Source organism: Haemorhous mexicanus, chromosome 4, assembly GCF_027477595.1.
Source record: "Haemorhous mexicanus isolate bHaeMex1 chromosome 4, bHaeMex1.pri, whole genome shotgun sequence".
In the NCBI taxonomy this organism is placed as follows: Eukaryota; Metazoa; Chordata; class Aves; order Passeriformes; family Fringillidae; genus Haemorhous; species Haemorhous mexicanus.
In genome coordinates this window covers 27,973,928-27,992,142 of record NC_082344.1, presented here as the reverse complement: position 1 = coordinate 27,992,142, position 18,215 = coordinate 27,973,928, and the positions used below count along the sequence as shown (strand labels likewise).

At 40.0% G+C, this 18,215-nt stretch overlaps 1 protein-coding gene across 4 annotated transcripts in view; it reads right to left on the bottom strand.

The window, feature by feature from the left end:
• The window catches only part of NFKB1 (nuclear factor kappa B subunit 1), a 57,935-nt gene that overhangs the window by 18,130 nt on the left and 21,590 nt on the right, over positions 1-18,215 (bottom strand). For all 4 annotated transcript variants that reach the window (XM_059844190.1, XM_059844189.1, XM_059844187.1 and 1 more), the window contains exons 5-12: positions 17,276-17,374; positions 10,019-10,167; positions 8,356-8,519; positions 7,449-7,607; positions 5,734-5,838; positions 3,777-3,868; positions 3,060-3,198; positions 515-637 (exon numbers count right to left, since the gene is read on the bottom strand). In XM_059844190.1, the coding sequence (XP_059700173.1) occupies positions 515-637; positions 3,060-3,198; positions 3,777-3,868; positions 5,734-5,838; positions 7,449-7,607; positions 8,356-8,519; positions 10,019-10,167; positions 17,276-17,374 (1,030 nt within the window). The remainder of the gene's footprint in view (positions 1-514; positions 638-3,059; positions 3,199-3,776; positions 3,869-5,733; positions 5,839-7,448; positions 7,608-8,355; positions 8,520-10,018; positions 10,168-17,275; positions 17,375-18,215) is intronic.

Below are 18,215 nucleotides of genomic sequence, written 5' to 3'. Positions count from 1 at the left end.
TGATTCAGGTGACATTTGCTGACCTATAGCTTTTTAATGCTCTGCTGCAAGAACCAAAGCAATGCTCTCACAATCCTGCATATCAGATATACTCTGATTTCAACAGATAGAGCACAGTAGAAAATTTACTAGAGTATCTCCAATTTTTTAACAGTTCCTTGCACAAGCAGAGTTATTCTGCCAAATTCCAATTGTGGTCCAAGAAACAGTTCAGAACCTGTTTAATTTTAGACACCCAAAATGATAGTTAACTGAGCTGTCTCATGAATTTCAGTGCCTCCAAGGCCCTAGGACACAACAAAGCTTCCAAAGTGGGAAGGCAAACAGGATGGTGAAGTGTTTAGAATAAGGAGATGCTTGACTGAATTGAGTAACAACAGAATAAAGGCAACTGAGTCAGGTCTTATAGGTCTAGGAGACAAAATCCTCTTTACATCTTAAAAATCAGCATAAACACCTGTCCTGCTCTCAAAGTAGAACCCTTTTCCCTCTTTGCCCAAAGCTGCTGCCTTACCAGAGCCAGCACCGCCACCTGCCCCTCCGTACATGCCACCACCTCCGGTGCCACTGCCCCCACCGTAGCCATCGGAGAAGTTCGGCATGAGCTTCTGCCGTTTCCTTTGCACTTCTTCTTTATCTGGGATGGAAGGAATGAGAGAACAGGGAGTCAGTCCTGGTCCTGCTGGTGGCAGGCACAACACACACAGGGTGTGCATACAGAAGGCAGCACTTACAGTTGCTAGTTTATAAAGGGCAATGTAGAGTATGGTAGAAGAGGCAATTTTCCTCAAGCTCCAAATAGCAGAAAATCTTTGCACTGGAGCAGAGAGAACAAGCCAGTGCCAAGTCCCCAGTCAGACCAGCAGCATCACTTGGGCCTGCTTGGTCTCTTCAGCCACGCCACTGCCTTGTGCTCAGACTCAGGGGACATGAATGGAGATGTCTTGGGGGGCTCAGAGCTTCCTTCAAAAGTGCCTCGTACTGAGAGCTCTCAAGAGCAGTGGCCACAAAATTCTTCAGTGTCTAAGCCAAGTCATGCATCAGCACAAACGCTCCAAACCCCAAATTTATTGAAGAAAATTTGCTTTTGGGGAATATAAGCACAGGCTCTTCTTCCAAGCAAATCTGCTTCAGAAATGGAGCCTTTTCAGAGGGTCCCAGGGCACTTTTGAGTTTCAACAGAGCAAAGTACCTGCAGTGCCTTTTCAACTTTTGTTTAAGGGATGGCAAGAAATGGTGAAAACTGTGCTTGCTTGAAATGATTTACTTAAAGTACTGTAACAGCCACTAGAACAGAGACAACTTCTTTTCAGGCAGGGACATTTCACTGTCAAACCATGCTGAGTAGCAGGAGAAAAAAAAGCCTAAACTTATTTTATAGGGTAAGTACAAAATAAGACTTAGTATCCCTGGAAAAAAAAACCACAAAGATTTAAAAGGACTATCCCAATGACTGGAGAAAGTGAAAATGTCATGACAAGAACTACAAAAATAGGGATACAAACATTACATGGGTTAAAATCCAGTAGAACTGTTGAGAAAATAACAAAATATCATTTGCTTATTAAACCATCTAGTAGTTTTCAACAGCCATATGAGGAAAAGAAATTTCATGCACAGGCACATCAGTCAGTGCATCAGATGAGACAGCTGAATACACGAGACAGTACACTGACAGCCACGTGCATTGTTTCCAGGCAGACATGATGTGTAAGTATGTATGCATGCACACATCAGGCATACTCACACTGACGAGGAGAGAAAACCCTAGAGAGCAATCTAGTCAGAGAAACACAAAAAAATCCACATATATGGGTCTAAGTTTATAGGAACATTTGCAACAAAGGGAATATATAGTTCCTAAATAGTAATTTCTTGATGAGATTGTACAGGGGATCGGAAAATGCACATAATGTTGAATTAATTTTATTCGATTAAGAGGCACATAAAAGAGGTTTGCTTCAAATCTGGCAACTTTGCTCTGCAGCTGAACACTTCACTTCCCTTAACACTTGTGCAAGAGGTTCCTGAAATCATTACCAAGAAGAAATCCTCTGGCAACTCTGGAAGCTTTTGTGAATTCATGCTTTGTGCTATTTTATTCTAAGAGTTGTGAAGTAGACTCACTTGGACCACCACCACTCCCTCCTCAGCTGTCCTGAGTCTCTCACCACTAATGCACATTTATTTTAGAGACTCTGACAGGGAGTTGATTTCAACACAGCTCTATTTTAGGCACAGAAAACATTCAAGGTTAGAACCTGCAGGCAGGTAACCTCCTAAGCAGAATGATAATCTTAATACAATGAAACACCAGTTATGACTTGGGCCTCAAGGCATTTCCATATCATCAACATTATTGGTATTTAAAAGCTTGACTGCCAATGTCATTCCCATCAAACATTTCAAATCCAGACTTCAAAGGGCACAGATCTGCTGATTAAACTTCTTTTCACCAATAATTTAGGAAGCAGATCCAACACCAATTCTTCTACTTCTTCGAAGCAACTAAAATTTTAAACAAGAGATTGAAACAGCACTTTCCCTGCTTGCACAAGAAATGCTTGGGCTTACTAAACTGGTACAGGCAATTGGAAAATACAGAAACATCAGTGACATTGGCACGATGGTAAAAGGTGAGAACTGCAAAACATGTGCCTTTTCCACCAGGCACCAAACAGGTTGTGGTTTAGGGTTTCATCTGAGAGTACTGGCAGTAAAATCTCTTCAGGTATTATTTGGCAGAAACTCAGAGGAAGAGTGCCATCTACTGTATGGATAAGCATGAGTGCATATAGGGAATCTGCAAGGAACAAGCCTCACTCAGAAAATACACATGGATTTACTGCCTACCAGTACCTACAACACCACCTACAAAACCCATTATAAACCTACCACACTGCATACTGACTCTGCCCAAAACAAGGAGGCAAATATATTTTCTAAAAATAACAGGTAAAACCAAAAATTCCTCACCCAACCAGTTCTATCTTATTAAAAACATTCCTAGGGACCCTACAGTTTCCATTCCCAATCTTAGAATGTGTTTAATGGGTTACCTTTGATTTCTGGATAGTAGAGAAATGGCTTTGGTTCGCTTGTTTCTAGATCAGATTTCCTACGCAGTTGTACAAATACGGATGCTGGCTTTGTGATATTGACATCTCGGTATTTGGGTGTTTTGAACACAATAGCAAACTGTGAAGGAAACAAAGACAAGCATATCTGTCACAGAGCATGGCTTTTGACAACTTGGCTTTTGCATTTGCACTATTTTGAAGGTGTTACTTTAGGGCTTGGTAGGCAAAAGTTCAGAGCAAAGGGCTGTTACAGCAATAAACTTCCATTTTAGCTTTCAGTTTCACTTCTGAGATTGACTCCTAAAGCCTTTTGGGAAAGACAGAACTGCCACACTAAGTGCCACCACATGCCATATGTCAGTACTGCACTGTTTGTCCCCTCATCCTTTAGCATCTCTTCTGTGGCTTTCTCAGTGTGTTCACAGGAGCTCTCAGAGCTGTTTATCTGCCCGATCCCATTTTACAGGGGGTGCATGTTAAAGCAATGGGGCTTTGTCCTAATATCCTTGCACTGTATTCTTAGTCACCTAAGAGATGTCTTTAAAGAACTGTTCAGTTTTTTGTTAGGAAGCAATGACTCAAAGAGGACGTCAGTATGGGATACAGATGCTTTCACATAATTTCCCAACTATAATATAATCCTAGCTTACAGAGATGGGAGAATCATTAACAAAGGACAAATGCTCAGTTACTTACCTGTCTATGTACATCCGTAGGAGAAAAATCTCCAAAGCCCTCCCACATACCACCATTCTCATCCTCTTCATAGAAACGTATCTGAATATCATCTGCAAAGAATGAAAGTAACACTCTGGGATGTTTGTGCATTTGTTTAACCTTTGACTATGGTTATTTCAGATAACTATCAACATGGTTACTTTTTGGCTGGATGAAAATACTACACAATACATCAACTACCTTTACCTGTTTCATGAAAACAGCAGAAATAACCCATTTTCGACATCAAATTTACATCAGCCTAATCCTAATGACTTCACTGAAGTTGCTATTTACTGAGCTGTAAAAAGAGAACTAGGTTCACATCATCTTCCTATTCTAGGGTTATAAAACATTCCAGAGGAGCCTTATTTGGAACAAAGATGTAAGGAGGGGAGAACTTGAAGCGTGAAATGTAGAAACCACCCTCTCTCCTCCAACAGTTTCAGTTCAAAAAACTGTAGCAAAACCTGAAGTGCCACAGTTCAAGTTCCGCTTGCTGCTGGCAGAGTGCCACGGTGGAGCTGCAGCTCAGAGACTGGGGAGGTGTGAGCCAGCAGCATGGCAGCAGGGATCCTTCACCCTCCAAAGAGCACAGGCCAGAAACATGGCATTTGGCTTCTGCTCCTCTGAACAAATCTTCTTTCTATTTATTTATTTATATTTTTAGGAAAAGCATCTCACTTGCAAATTTCTTCCACAGCACTCCCATGAGAAAAAGCTAGAAAAAGCCTATTGTCTCTTAGGGTGACTGATGCAGGTCAGGCTTCTGCAGCAGACAGACTGCTTCCCCTGCAGGTGCCCCACCTGCTAGTCTCAAGACTGTGAGCCACCACTTCCAGTCCTGCTGTCCTGCATGCTCAAGTTCCTTCAGGCAGGAGGTTTCTGAAGGCAGTGAGGTCAGGGGAAACCCCAGTCTGGCTAAGGGGAAACCCCACCTCAGGGCTTCCACTGAGTCAGACATTTATTTATTTATTTTGTGCGTAAGAGTTGAGTTTTATCTCAGTCCTCCTGATGGCAGAGGGTAGATGCACTAGTAAAGGAAAACAGTTCTTTCAAAGTCCCTAAAAGCCCCCAAAGCTTTCCCTCTTCCCTAAATGGTAGAAGGGCATTTAGAAGAAAGAGAGATGGAAAAGGACAGCCTGCACCAACAGAAAATATCACAGTGGTTTTAACAACATGAGCAGGGACTGTTTCTAAATAGATGAGAACAGGGCACCCATTCTACCATGTAATCCACACCAGGACACCCCAAGTACTACCTGTAGCTGAAAAATACAAAGGCTCTCCCTCACTCCCATCTTTTTTCTTTTTTACTTAGCCCAAACATAACAAACCACATTTAACCATTATCTTCCAATAAAAAACCAAACTATCCTAATCCACACTGCTGAATTCTCACACATTCAGAGCCATGAGCAGAGACTGAAAATGAACCTGTCAGAAGTATCTGTTTACACTGAGTAACCTCTACCATAAGCGTGTACATAAAAATGAAGTTATTAGCAGCAGTGCTGAACACATTCAACTCCCATCCATGGTTAACAGAAAATACTCATACTTACTCTTCACAATCAGGAACTTAATAATAAATCAGAAGCTTTAGAATAATTCAGAGCAGGTGTTAGTTAATGGAGTCAAACATCACCCAGCACCCACCACCCCCCAAAATTCCAGAACACATGCAAGGGCAGAAACTTGAGAAGAACAAAGATGATCACATAGTCTCTGTGGAGGCAAGAGAAGCTGAATTTGCTTTGCAATAGACTATTTTGATTTATTAAATCTCTGGATTGCTGCCTTGACTTCCAGAAAGGCTGAGTACTTAGAAATCCTGCTGCACTATCAGAGTGGGACAACACTAAAGAGAGCACAGGAGGCTTTATGTGTACTCCAGATGAACACCCTGTTGTGCCTCATGATACTCATGACTTACCTTTCTGAACCTTGTCACAGAGCAGGTAAATCTCTTCCCCTCCTGTCACACACCCTGCTGTTCTGTCCATTCTTACAATTTTTAGGTTGGAGGCATTGGGAGCTTCTATTGAAAGGGAAGATGAAAAAAAACCTGCTTACTTTTGTAAGAGATTTAGACTTCAAAAAACACAGCCAAGCACAACACACAGAAATGCAATAGGAAGACAAGCTTCCAATCCAACCTACCTGAATTTGTCTGTGTTTTTTAAAAAGTGAATAAATCAAGGGCTTTTCATATGTAAGACAAATCTCATATTTTCTAAGCTTTGATTGAACTGCAAACTACAAAATAAGGTCCCAGCCACTGCAGCACAATTACTGCACTAGCAAGGTAACCCAGCAGTGACCTGCATCCAGCACCCTGCACTAGTGCTCATTTTCTGACAGCAGGGCCGTACAAGAGAATGTAACTTTTTCCTCCCTGCTTTCTGACAGAGTGGCACTCTTGAGAGCTGCTTCCTGTTTCCTGCTATCTACAGTGCTTTGCTTGGCTCTGTGGCTTACTTGAAAGCATGCCAGTTTTGGGCCAGTGTACTGGACAGTGATAAAAAAGCCCACCTCCACAGATCCTAGTAGAGGCATCTACAGACAACTATTGGTCCTCAAGACAGAACTATCATTTGATAAGTGAAAGCAGCTGTGAAGGCAAGTTATGCTACCACAAGTTATGTCTGTTCTGCAAAGGCTTTAATGGTGCAAATGAAGTATCCAAAAAACCCCCAAACAAAACCCAAGAAAAATCCTTTAAAACTAGCAATCAAGAATTCACCTTGGGAGATCAGAAACTAGTAACTGACATCTGTGTGGCAATTTACAACAGCAGAAACAAAATGTCACCTTTGTTTGTCTCCTTAGTTTGGGACAAAATTTTTGACCTACATTGCCCAATTAACAGCAAGGCACTGACTATAGCAGAACAGTTGCATTTAGCACCTTTTGATCTAGACTTTGTCCTTAAAAAGCAATAATATAGACATGACTGATGCACAAAGGAAAAAATAGGTACTTTTCCTGAGTCATTACAGAATGACTATCAAGAACATGGGATCCCACAGCCTCAGGAAGGAAAATTCAGGCAGCAGAAAGAGTTCAAGTAAGATGAGTCACTATAATTTAACAGCATAGGGGAAAACATGAAGTGAAAAAATTCTCTTAGAAAAAAAGACAAATAGAGGAATGCTCTAGAAAATACTGACAGATCTAAAGGAAATGGTTGCATTATCTTTTAAAATATGGACAAGCAGATGGTCTGCAAAACTGAAAGGTGTCAAATTCTCAACAAAGATAGAAGCAAAGCAATTTTTTTCCTCACATCTCATGTAATAACGCTTTGTCACAGAAAGCAACTGAAAACTCTGCAAAATTCAAGCCCTTCTTATGGATATAACAAGAACTTACAAAACCCTCATAATAAAAGCGGCAGGATTAAACATGCTAACAGCAAAATAAAATCTTCCTCTATGGCTTACATCACCATCTATTAAAACCAGCACGATACTGTAGGTACATGGACAGACATGGGGTTAATTATCCACGGGCTACTTACTTGTTTTGCATCAAAAACCAGGCAGGCAGGGCTGGATGAGTCTATGTACAGCAATATCTACCTGTCATTTCTGTGTGTCCAAGAGCCTGCTCCTAATTAAAGAGGTGATTAAAGCCAAACATACTTACTGCTGTCATATATGGCATCTGATATGACGGGATCAAGTTTGCGCGTGAAGCTGCCGTTGCTGTCGGGAAGGAAGGCTGTGAACATGAGCCGCACCACGCTGAGATCCATCTCCTTGGTCTGCTGGATGGCTGCCTGGCGGATGATTTCCCTCTCCCGTTCTGGAATTGACAGACAGAGGAATTAACACAAAGGGTAGGGCATCCTTTACAAAACAGAGAGAACAAACAAACATCCAAAGGCATGGAGGAGAAGGAAATGTCTTCCTTTACATTTAGCTTCCATTGGGTTTTCCTTTCTTAAGCAGAGTGGAGCAGCTATTCAAATTATACTGCGTTCACCTGGCAGTTTGTGCATCAGATCTTACTGAAGTTATATAATTAAAAGACAGAAAATTGCTACTTTCTGCTCTCAATTTATAAAGGTTGCAAAAAGGATGGAGGCCCCCCCTAAGGACACGAGAATTCCTGGTGTTAGGAGTGATGAAAAGAGAGCTGGCCCCTCTGTACAGCTCCTGAAAGCAATGCAGACCACAGGTTTTACAGCAATATGGGTGAAATGCAGCTGAATGAAACAGTGCTCTCAAAAGGAGGTCCCTAAGTTAATTAAAGATATCATGTGTTGCTGCAATAAGGCAAAATTACTCTATTGAAGAGCTTATTCAACAGCATAAAAGCAATGGAATACAGGTGCAGAGGTTGGTACAGGCAGCTGGGGAAGGAAGTTTCTCCATTCTCATGCATGCGTTGACAGCAGACTCCTTTCAGATTCCCTAAAACAGGGCAACACTGTACCACCTCTTAAAAGCACATAGACAATGGCTGTTGTCCTACACAAGGTCTTTTTCCAGCTAGGAATCTATGTTTTTAATAAAAGACCAACTAAAACCCAGCCATCATTTTCACATACCAGTTAGCTGCCTGTCTTCGCATCCTTCTGCCTGCAGATAGCTGAGTTCCGGATGCACCAGGAGTCCTGGGTTGTATCCCTTCTTGCAGGCATCTATCATGCGTGTTTCCAGAGTTTCAAACACTTTCTTCTTTGTGACATGAAGTATGCCAAGATTTGCAAACCTGCCAAATTTTGATTGGGGGAATGCTTTAGGCCAGACCTGCAGCAGGCAGCCTTTCTCTTACCACAGGCAGCCACACAACCCAAGTCTACAGAAGGACTTTACAGGTTTACTTAGGCCCTATTAGTGTTTGAGGGAGAATTTTCCATCAAGAAAAATTCAGTCTAAATCACAAAACATGTAAAATGTGCACATTATATGACAGTGAACATATGGGTGCACTTTCCTATGGCATAAGTAGTAATCTGTCAGGTTTCAGACTTCCTCTGGGAAAGCAACTTACAAAATGTTGGAAAATCTGGTAGTCACACTTTGTTTACTGTGTCTTGGCAATGACATTAATATGTCATTCTGTGTGGCTGTTAAGCAGAACAACTGCTCAGAGTATGCTCCATCTGTTGCTTGGAGAGCAAGCTAAGAAGCTGAAAACAGTGCAGTATTTTACAAATAAAATGTTTTAAGGAGGGCTCTGGTCGTTCTGCAAGATACTTTGGGTATCTATTTGAATAAAATTTTCAAAAATACAAGGTGTGCTTTTGTAAAAATCTGCTGGCATATTGAAAAATCAATTAGATTTGGAAGTATGAAAACAAGACAATAACTCAATTTTCATGTGGGTCAAGTGAGGACAGGAAAGCTGGTTCTAAACATCTGATGAAAAACAAGACAGGTTAGAAAATGAGCCAAACTTTTCAAGATGAAAAGGAGCATTTGAAATAAAGCTATTTAAATTGTTGTGCGCGGTAAAGTCAGTGCACTGGGCTTGGACATCAAAAGTTACAGTTTAAAAGAATCTCTCTCTCCCAACCTTCTCAGCTTTTTAAACTTCATCATCTTCACCAACAAAGACATTCTTGAGATCACAGAACTAAAACTCACAGCCAGCATGAAACCTGATCTAAGCCTCAAAACACGGTTGGGAGCTTCAGCTCCATTTACCGATATAAACATTTATTCTTTCAAATTAAACAAGAACAGGCCAACTACAATTTCACTACAATCTTTCTGCTTTAAACTTTACAAGTTTGACTTATATAGTATTTTCATGGTTATACCCATCCTGCATTAATTTCAAATTTACTAATCCTATTTTCTTAACGCTTTCCATTACATTTCTACTGACAGGTTTCAATAGAAGTAAAATATTGATCAAAGAGGTGACAAAATGATAATTTTAGTCCCTTCTCTGATCAAAACTCCTTGCATTTTAAAGAATGGACTTACAACACAAATTTAGACTGCATACCAAGAGATTAAAACTATACAAATTCTAAGTAAAAAATTAGTTCCTTAAATTTATTTTGCTTGCTTTGGGAAAATTCTACAAAGGTGAACAAAAACCCCATTAAATTTTCTATTTATGATACAAAAAAACCCAGAGGTCAGAGCGTGGAGAGGAGTGCTCCACAGAGCTGCCTCTTAGGAATATTTCTGTATTGCTTTTTACAGTACAGATGCTTGCCCCAGAGCTCAGGTTTCCAGAGGAGCTCCCAGACTTACCCTACAACCATGTCCTTGGGTCCTGCGAGAACCGTGCACACTCCGTCTTCGCAGAATTTACCCACCAGGCTGTGAGCGTGTAAGTGGACGTATTTCCCATTAGTTACTAACTGGACAATTACTTTTGCAGGTCCAACATAATTGCAGATCTGTAAATAAATATAAAGAAAGTGGGATGGTTTGCTTACTATTTTTTAAAAATGGAACAAGTAATGATCCCAGGTGAGTATTTTCTCTCAGTTAAGTACAATCAAGTTTACATAGGAGAAATGTGTATGCACTTCTTCATGAAATACAAATGGTAAACTAACTGTACCAGATCATCAGTTTCTTTTGCAATTAAACTTGATATGCAAATGGCAGAAGTAGTGACCAAAAAAAGTTAAAGGAAAGCCTCATCTGTTTCTTAAAACATGAATCTCACTTGTACATTCTGGCCATTTAGTCCACATTGCTCTCCTTAAGTTTCAATCAGTACATTGAATTCACAATAAACATTGTTACCCATTCAGAAGCATATAGAAAATTAAACTAAAAACCCTGCATTGTTTTGCCCAATTCTGAAAGACTTCAAAAATTACTTTAAAACATTATGATTGTTATAAAACACTTTGGCCGCATTACAATGACTCCTCAGGTAGAGATTTTACAGTGAATAAATTCTATTTAAATAGGCATTTTGTTAGCTCAATGTACTTCATCAACACATATCACTCAGTCCAGTAAATATCTCCCTTAAGTGTACACAAGTCATGTAATGAATTCCCACCTAGGATTTTGCTGGACTAAAACTATGATAAACTGTATGCTTTCTTTCATATACCCAACTCTGAAAGCCTACAAAGATTTTTTTTCCCCTTGCCACAGTTTCTAATCACCACACATTTTTAACAGCTTTTAATAAAAAACAATGCCTCAAAAACACATCTAAAATTACTAATGACATACCATACTGGTAAGTTATTTGCTTTACATATATTATTTAGAACTTTTTTTCCTTTCCTCACTCCAAGGCAGTAATACTCCAAGGCTGTTATGGGTTATGCACCACTTTCAAATTATGCTGAACATAAAATTACCCCACTTTTTAAAAAGCAAACATTACCTTCCCTTCCAATTCACTTAATTAACCCTTTTATCAATGCTGGGCTTTTCCCCCTCCTCCTCTAATTTTTCTTCTAATTTGCCTTGGGCTAAGTTCTTTGTATTACAGCAGCATATAGATCTAATCAACCAAGGCATTAAAGGATCACGATAAACATTAAAGTGATGAATCAGTGATGAACTGAATATTTAAGGTTATATTGTTGATAAGATGCTGATAGCAAGGGATTGCCTCGATTTCACCACATTACTGAGTCCTGCTAGCTTCCTTCACTCCAGTTAACCCCTCTCTTGAACCCATTCCATCACAGCTGAAACACTTTGCATATGTACAACGCGTGCCCTCCCTGCCTTCCTATACACTGCTGAAAGCAAAAAAAATCCCAACTATGAAAAAGTTGTTCCAGGAGGAGCAGGTGTGCAAAAGCCCTCTCATCCCCCACTCCTGCTAGTTAACTGTATAATACTGCAGTAACGTGCCTTTTACAAGTGGCAGTTTCTAAAATACAAGACAGAGGGCTGATGCTTCCCTCCTGTTTCCACATTGAAATCTGGACTGAAACAGTACCAGAGATGCAGGACAATCGCTGCTGGACTATTTCTGCCATTTACCAGCAGGGAGAAAATTCTTATGTGCCTTTCACCAAGTCATCTGAAAATAAAAACTACTGCATTCGGTGCTACACTGTGTCACCACCACTGCTACAATTAACTTTTCAAAAAGGCAGCTTTGAAATTTTTTTTTTTCATTTTACCCCTCACTCAATAAGCCTTTTCCTACTACAAAGCTCCCAGCACATCTGCAGTGCTATATTCACTATGAATAACATCAATGTTCTGGTGTCACATCAGGAAAGTTCAAGACAATCCTCCATCAGCTGTAGAAACCACAGTGAAACTGGAGGCAGGACTGCTGCAAGACAAGGACTTTCCAGCCCCTGAAAGCTCAGCACAGAACTGCAGTGGTAACCAGATTGCAATCTGCCCCGTTACTCAGCTCAGTATGATCTTTGCAGTCTCTCCCTCTCAGGGGAAATACAAAAGGGCTCCTAAAACGTAATACCTTATGTAGGTCATAAGGCAAGAAGGAACTATTTTTGTCATCCAGTCTGATGTCCTGTGCTGCAAAGGGGACAGAATGTCTCTGAACATCTTCTACCTTTATTTCTTCTAGACAGACCTTCCTACTTGATTTTGAGTAATTTGGGGTAACTTGGTGCCCAGGAAAATAGTCTGAGTGGTTAAATACCCTTATGTACCCCAAATTAAGTCTGAAAAAACTTCTCAATGTCCCTGAATCATGCCACAATTTCAGAATAATTTTAAATTAATTCTGGCACTACGGTATACAAGTAACTATCAGCTTTTGCACAAGAACTTAAGAAACACTGTCAAAGGCCTGAACAGGTAGAAGGTATGTTACAATGCTGAACAGGGATCATGGTTTTGACACAAAAACAGACTCAGCATGAGTGGGAGGTAGCATGTGGATGCTGTATGGCTCAAAATCAGAGCTGTGATCCAAAAAATAGCTGCTGAACTTCAAATTAAAGGTGAGGGTAAAAAGAAAAGAAGGAGTTCCTGGGCAGAGTATAGCTGTAATACTTGATTACATCCTTACCTGAAGCAGCACTCAATTGATCTGATACAGTTAAAAGGCTTCAGGCTTACATTTATCTGCTCTTTCTGTTTGAGAGATTTGTCTGAAAGATTAAAAGGACCCTGTGAACTCGAAATTGAGTCAATTTCAAAAACAACAGTAGAAAGTTTTTTCGATTATTTCATGTCCTCCTGCAATCCAGATCCCAGCCAATTTTTATAGGTTCCAAAACTTTACGAAAAATTTCTAAGAACATTTTCATACTTCAAAGATGTTTTTCCCAGTTACTTTTACAAGCAAGAAAAGGAACCAATTGGTCAACAACAGGGGCAAATGATGGAAAAGACCACGTTAAACCTACAACACCAGCATTACAAAAGCACCTATTTCTCCTTCCAATCCCTTTGTTAAAGAACTGCAGCCCCAGCCCTGCCCGTCCTTCAGAGTGTCAGTACTGCTGTCCTAGGCATGTTGGCATGTGCAAGAAGTGTTCCAAAGATGAGGCATCACTCACTCTTTTTAAACAGCCTGTTTTTACAGAGCAATATCTCTTTTTTCAGTTGCTAATTAAAGACAAAATAGTTCAGATGTGTACGAATCGTGTAGGCAACTGAGTGCTTACTTAATAGACTTAAGAAAAAGCCATGTGAAGTAATTTAAACCAATGGGAGCTGAAGATCTGATCCTCTGACTGTGAGGTCACTCTAATGGCAAAAATACAGAGCTTCTAAAGAGATTCAATGCCTCCTATTCAGCTAAATCAGCCTTGCCAGTAAAAAACTTAAATCTCACTGAATGTGATTCAGTAGATTTTTAAGAAGGGTAAAGATTTGTACCAAAGAGTCTGTTTATTCTTGTCTCATGTTTTTTCCTTAATTCAGTTGTTAGGTGATTTTTTGGACTTGTAATCAGCAATCTATATCACTTTACATTTAATTCCTATTGGGGGCAGGGGGACAAGCAAATAACTATGCTCCTTTTGTCACCAAGGCTCATCAGCAAAGTAATTTTCCATAAATCCTCCTCCTGAACTCAAAGTAAATGTGCTGAAGTCCCTGACTTCAAGAAGAACTCTTATCTCCAAACTGAGTTATAATTTGGGATAGCCCCAGGACACGACTGGCTGGGCAGTTCTGTTGGTGTGCCTGGGTCCAGGGCTGCCTAACTGGTGTGCAGCTTCAGTTCACAAGCCAAAGTGCTCTGTGCCCAAACTCTTGTGCACAGAGATGGTGCTCTTTAGCTCAGGCACACCTCTGAACTCCGGGCTGGAGCTCATTTACATCCAGCTCACAAAGAGCACTGAACTACAGACTGCAGCCACCCACGTAGATTTGCCCCCGAGGAGATGAAAATTCAGGACATTTCCTTCACTCTGCTGTTTTCAGCAAGTTCTTGTCACACCTAAAAGTGGATCAAGCCCTTCAGTGTAAAACATAGATCTGCCCACACTAACAGCAGTATGCAAGATCAGGGCACACATGATAAACGTGTAAGGCCAGTGGAAATTTTCTGCATGAGTTTTCTCACATTTTTTCAAATACATAAAACCCAAGCAAATCATAAATAAAAAAAATTTAGATAGTTAAGTATGCTGGTGATAATATTAGACTTTGCTGATTTATCCTTTCTTTTTATACTACTGATTGCTTTTTCCTCTGGACAAAATAAAAATGATGAATAAACAGTTCATTAATAAGCTTTGGTTTCAACTGTTGTAGACAGTAAAATTTTCCAGCACTCTGTTACTTACACAAGTGGATGAGAATGAAATTTAAATGAAGAATTTTAGATTGCAATCATAAAACATAACTTCATTGTAACATATTTATTATCTACAACTTCTCTGCTCTCCATCATAACATGAAAGTTATATAGAATCCTCTGAATATGCAAGATATTTTCTACATATTAGGATTACTCTAAGCAAAGACGGGACTAAGCAGAGGAACATAATTCCACAAATTGTTAAAATAAATTAATCCCATTTTTGATATTATGGGATCTAGATTTTGATGTTATGGGATCTACTGTTATCTAGACTCCATTAGTCAGGACTGTTCCATTAAACAAGAGGTTTTACTCCAATTCCACCTTGCTGGCCAGTGCAGATTTGTTTCAAGTGCAAAGACTGGCATTGCAGAACTGCAACATTAACTCCTGACCTACACCATCTACTAATATACCATACAGGGAGAGGTTACACATGTATTAAATACCAAAACACCTTGCTTAGAGACATAGCAAAGTCTTCAAATCTCCAGCCTTTATGTGAGAGATATGTCTTGATGTGTTCCAGCTTAGTTACAAGTTAGTGACAGTGCAGGGAGGAAAAAAAAAAAAAAAAAAAAAGGGGTGAAACTGAACAGTCCACATTATGCAAGAGGTCACATCCCGTAAATGTGCTTTTGTTTTGGCCTCCAATCCATCAGCCTATGAAAACAGAGCAGGGAGACTGCAATGGTTTTTTGCCCACAGAGGATGTCTATTTTCAGGACATCCCATGGTAGTTACTAGTAAATTTTGAGAGAGTTGGCCAAACTCTCACAAAGCAGATCCCAATGTGAGCTGCACTGACCACACCATGGCCAAGGGTTTAAAGACCTGTCACAAAACCTCCTTTTTCGTACAGTACAGCCAAAGCTCATGCTACTGTCCTTTCACTGCACTGTGACCAAATAACGTAGGTTTTATAGTGAAAACACTGGCACAAGAGTAAAAAGAAACACCCCCCCCCAAAAAAAATTAAAAAACCCAAACCAAACGAAAAAAACCCCAACACAACAAAAAATTGCAATTTTCCATTGTGCTCTGCTCAGTTAAGACAAACTGAGCACATTCTGACAAAACACAGAAAAGACTTACAGGAAAAGGTGTGAAACACTTCTGTCTTTCCTGGCACCACTTGAATCAAGAACAGGCACTAACAAGCAATGGCCTTGAGGAATTTACTTGTGTTCCCTTGCCAGCCTCTCCCAGCAGGTGTTGCCATGTGGGGATTTGTACTAGGGAAAAAAACCCAGATGCACACACAGCGGGATGGGAGGGAAGGGAAGGGATGTGTGTGTAAGCTCTAGATGAAATTAAAAAGTGATGATCAATGAAATTAGAAGGTTTGATGGAAAGCCAAAGAACATTCTGCTTTCTAGTTTACTCAGGGAGAAATTCCATTTCCCGTATAACTCCTTGTCATGCTATTGTGTGACCTACCACACCTTCATAAAGTATCACTTGTGTTATTATCATTGCAGATTGGATCAGAATCCAAAGATCTGGCTCAACTGAAGTAAATGATTTTATATCTGAACATTCTAGTGAAACGTCATTCATTGGTTCATCATTACTGTCAAAATAGGAAAGAAAAAAGCAAGTACATAATTTGTCTGGGCTAGTAATTTTTCCTAAGAGTTTTGCAAGGCTATATGAAATCATCTTTCCCAGCTTCTTCTCAATTCACAAGACTATCAGCCTAGGCAACCTCAGCCAGTGCTGATTATTTTCCATGATGTTATGCTTATACTGGTTCTTTAGGAGATGCAGCTGTTCCAAACTCCGGCCTTTCCCAAGAACTGCAGACAAACCCCCCACACACACTGAGGAGAACAACCAGGAGTGGCACACACCAAGGCAGAGGTTTATTGCTTGCCACTCTTCCCTCCCCTTCTTTCCCCATAAAGGCGTAAGAGAGCACCAGAATTAGAATACATTAAGAAATAACACCAAGATTAGAATACATTAAGAAATGACACCAGAATTATAATGCATTAACCCTGCTCCACATGAGAATTTGGAGTGCACCAGTTCAAAGATGTAATGCACTAAGACCAAGGCTTGCATTTAAGTTAAAAAGAATACTGAAAAGACACCACAATTCAACAGAAAAAAAAAATTGCTGCAAGAAACATAGGCAAATACAATACTCCAGTCCCAGAATGATTAATCACTTTTCTAATCTTCATACTGTGCCTCCATATAACATTTCTTTGATTAACATATTTTAAATTTTTTTTCTGGGGGGGGGGAAACCCACAAAAAAGTTCAGTGAACATCTGAACATAACACTGTTCCTATTAAAATGAGAAGTTCTACATTTACTTTAAAAGAATTAAGTTCCTAAGAATGGAGTACCCAAGAGATATTGAATAAGGGATAACATGAACAGAAAAAAAAGGGAAAACTTAATATATAGCATCCTAGAGTGAAGTGGAATAACTAAGCAGACTCATGCTTTGCAATGGAAACGGAGCAGCTGAGCAGCCCAAGCCTTGCTTAAACTGCACCTTAAGGAAGAGCTCCATTAGTCTGCACAATGGTAGTGAGGTAGTAGGTGCAGATAAGTTACTGCTCAACTGCTGGCAGATAAAAACGGTGCCAAAACAAACCCACACATCTTAGGACAACTTTATTTTCAAAATCAAATTTGAAGGTCGGGATTGAAATGTAGTCAGTCTTGAGCAACTCCATACAAACTTATGTTGCTATGCAATAAGGCCCTATACACATACATCAGAAGACACTTGCATTGACTTCACAGAATTAATACTTTATGTCCTTACTTTGACCTGAGGGTAAGATTTTTTGTTCTTTTCACTAGAAGCACCAGGAAGTCCGCCGTGCGAAGGACCTTCACATACGTATCGGAAACGAAATCCCCTCTGTGGAATGAAGGAAAAGAAACTTGAAAGCTGTACAGAAACAGAGCCAAAAGAGAAACAGCACACACAAAGATGAACACACACCCCCACAAACAAGGCTCAAACGGAAAAGTCACCATTGTTCATCCATGAAATGCTGAGTGTGCTGGTTAACAAAGCATCACTGAACTGCAGCCCTAGAGAACCTCTCCTGTTTTCACTTTAACACACAGCAGCATCCTCATCTTTTTCTTTCGGTTAAGTGAAGATATTTTGAAACAGAGAACTATTTTATGCTCTTAAAATAGGATAAAAATTCACATGTAGAGAATGCAAGAGCAGATACTCTCTCCCAAGATTGCTGCTAAGTAGACAAAATTGAAACAAATAAAAAGGAAGTCCAAAGTACCATAAAGGAAAGTACAGGGATGAAACAGAAACACTTCCTCCTTCTGGGAAAAACATATGAAAGCTGTATCTCTGAGTGAAATCCAGAAACAGCACGAAAACTTCAGAGGACTCTGGCTGTTTTTCATCTCAGCTACAGATGTCTATAAATAGACATCTGAATATGCTTTAGAGAACTGCAGGATATTGAAAACCAGTCCAGAACACAGCTCTCCATCAACTCCATTGCTGAACATCCCCTTTATTTTACATGACAATCGACAAAGCATGAAAGATGCAACTCTTAAGTGAAGGTGTCTGGTAACTAACTCTACTTAACAATATATTTCATGTGGTCCTCATTTTGCTTTCAGATCAACTCTCCAGTCCTACAAGTTCTGGCAAAATCTCCAACTTATACAGGGGTCCCAGTGTCCAAACAGCACCAGTTAATGTTGTAGCCTTTTCCAAGAAC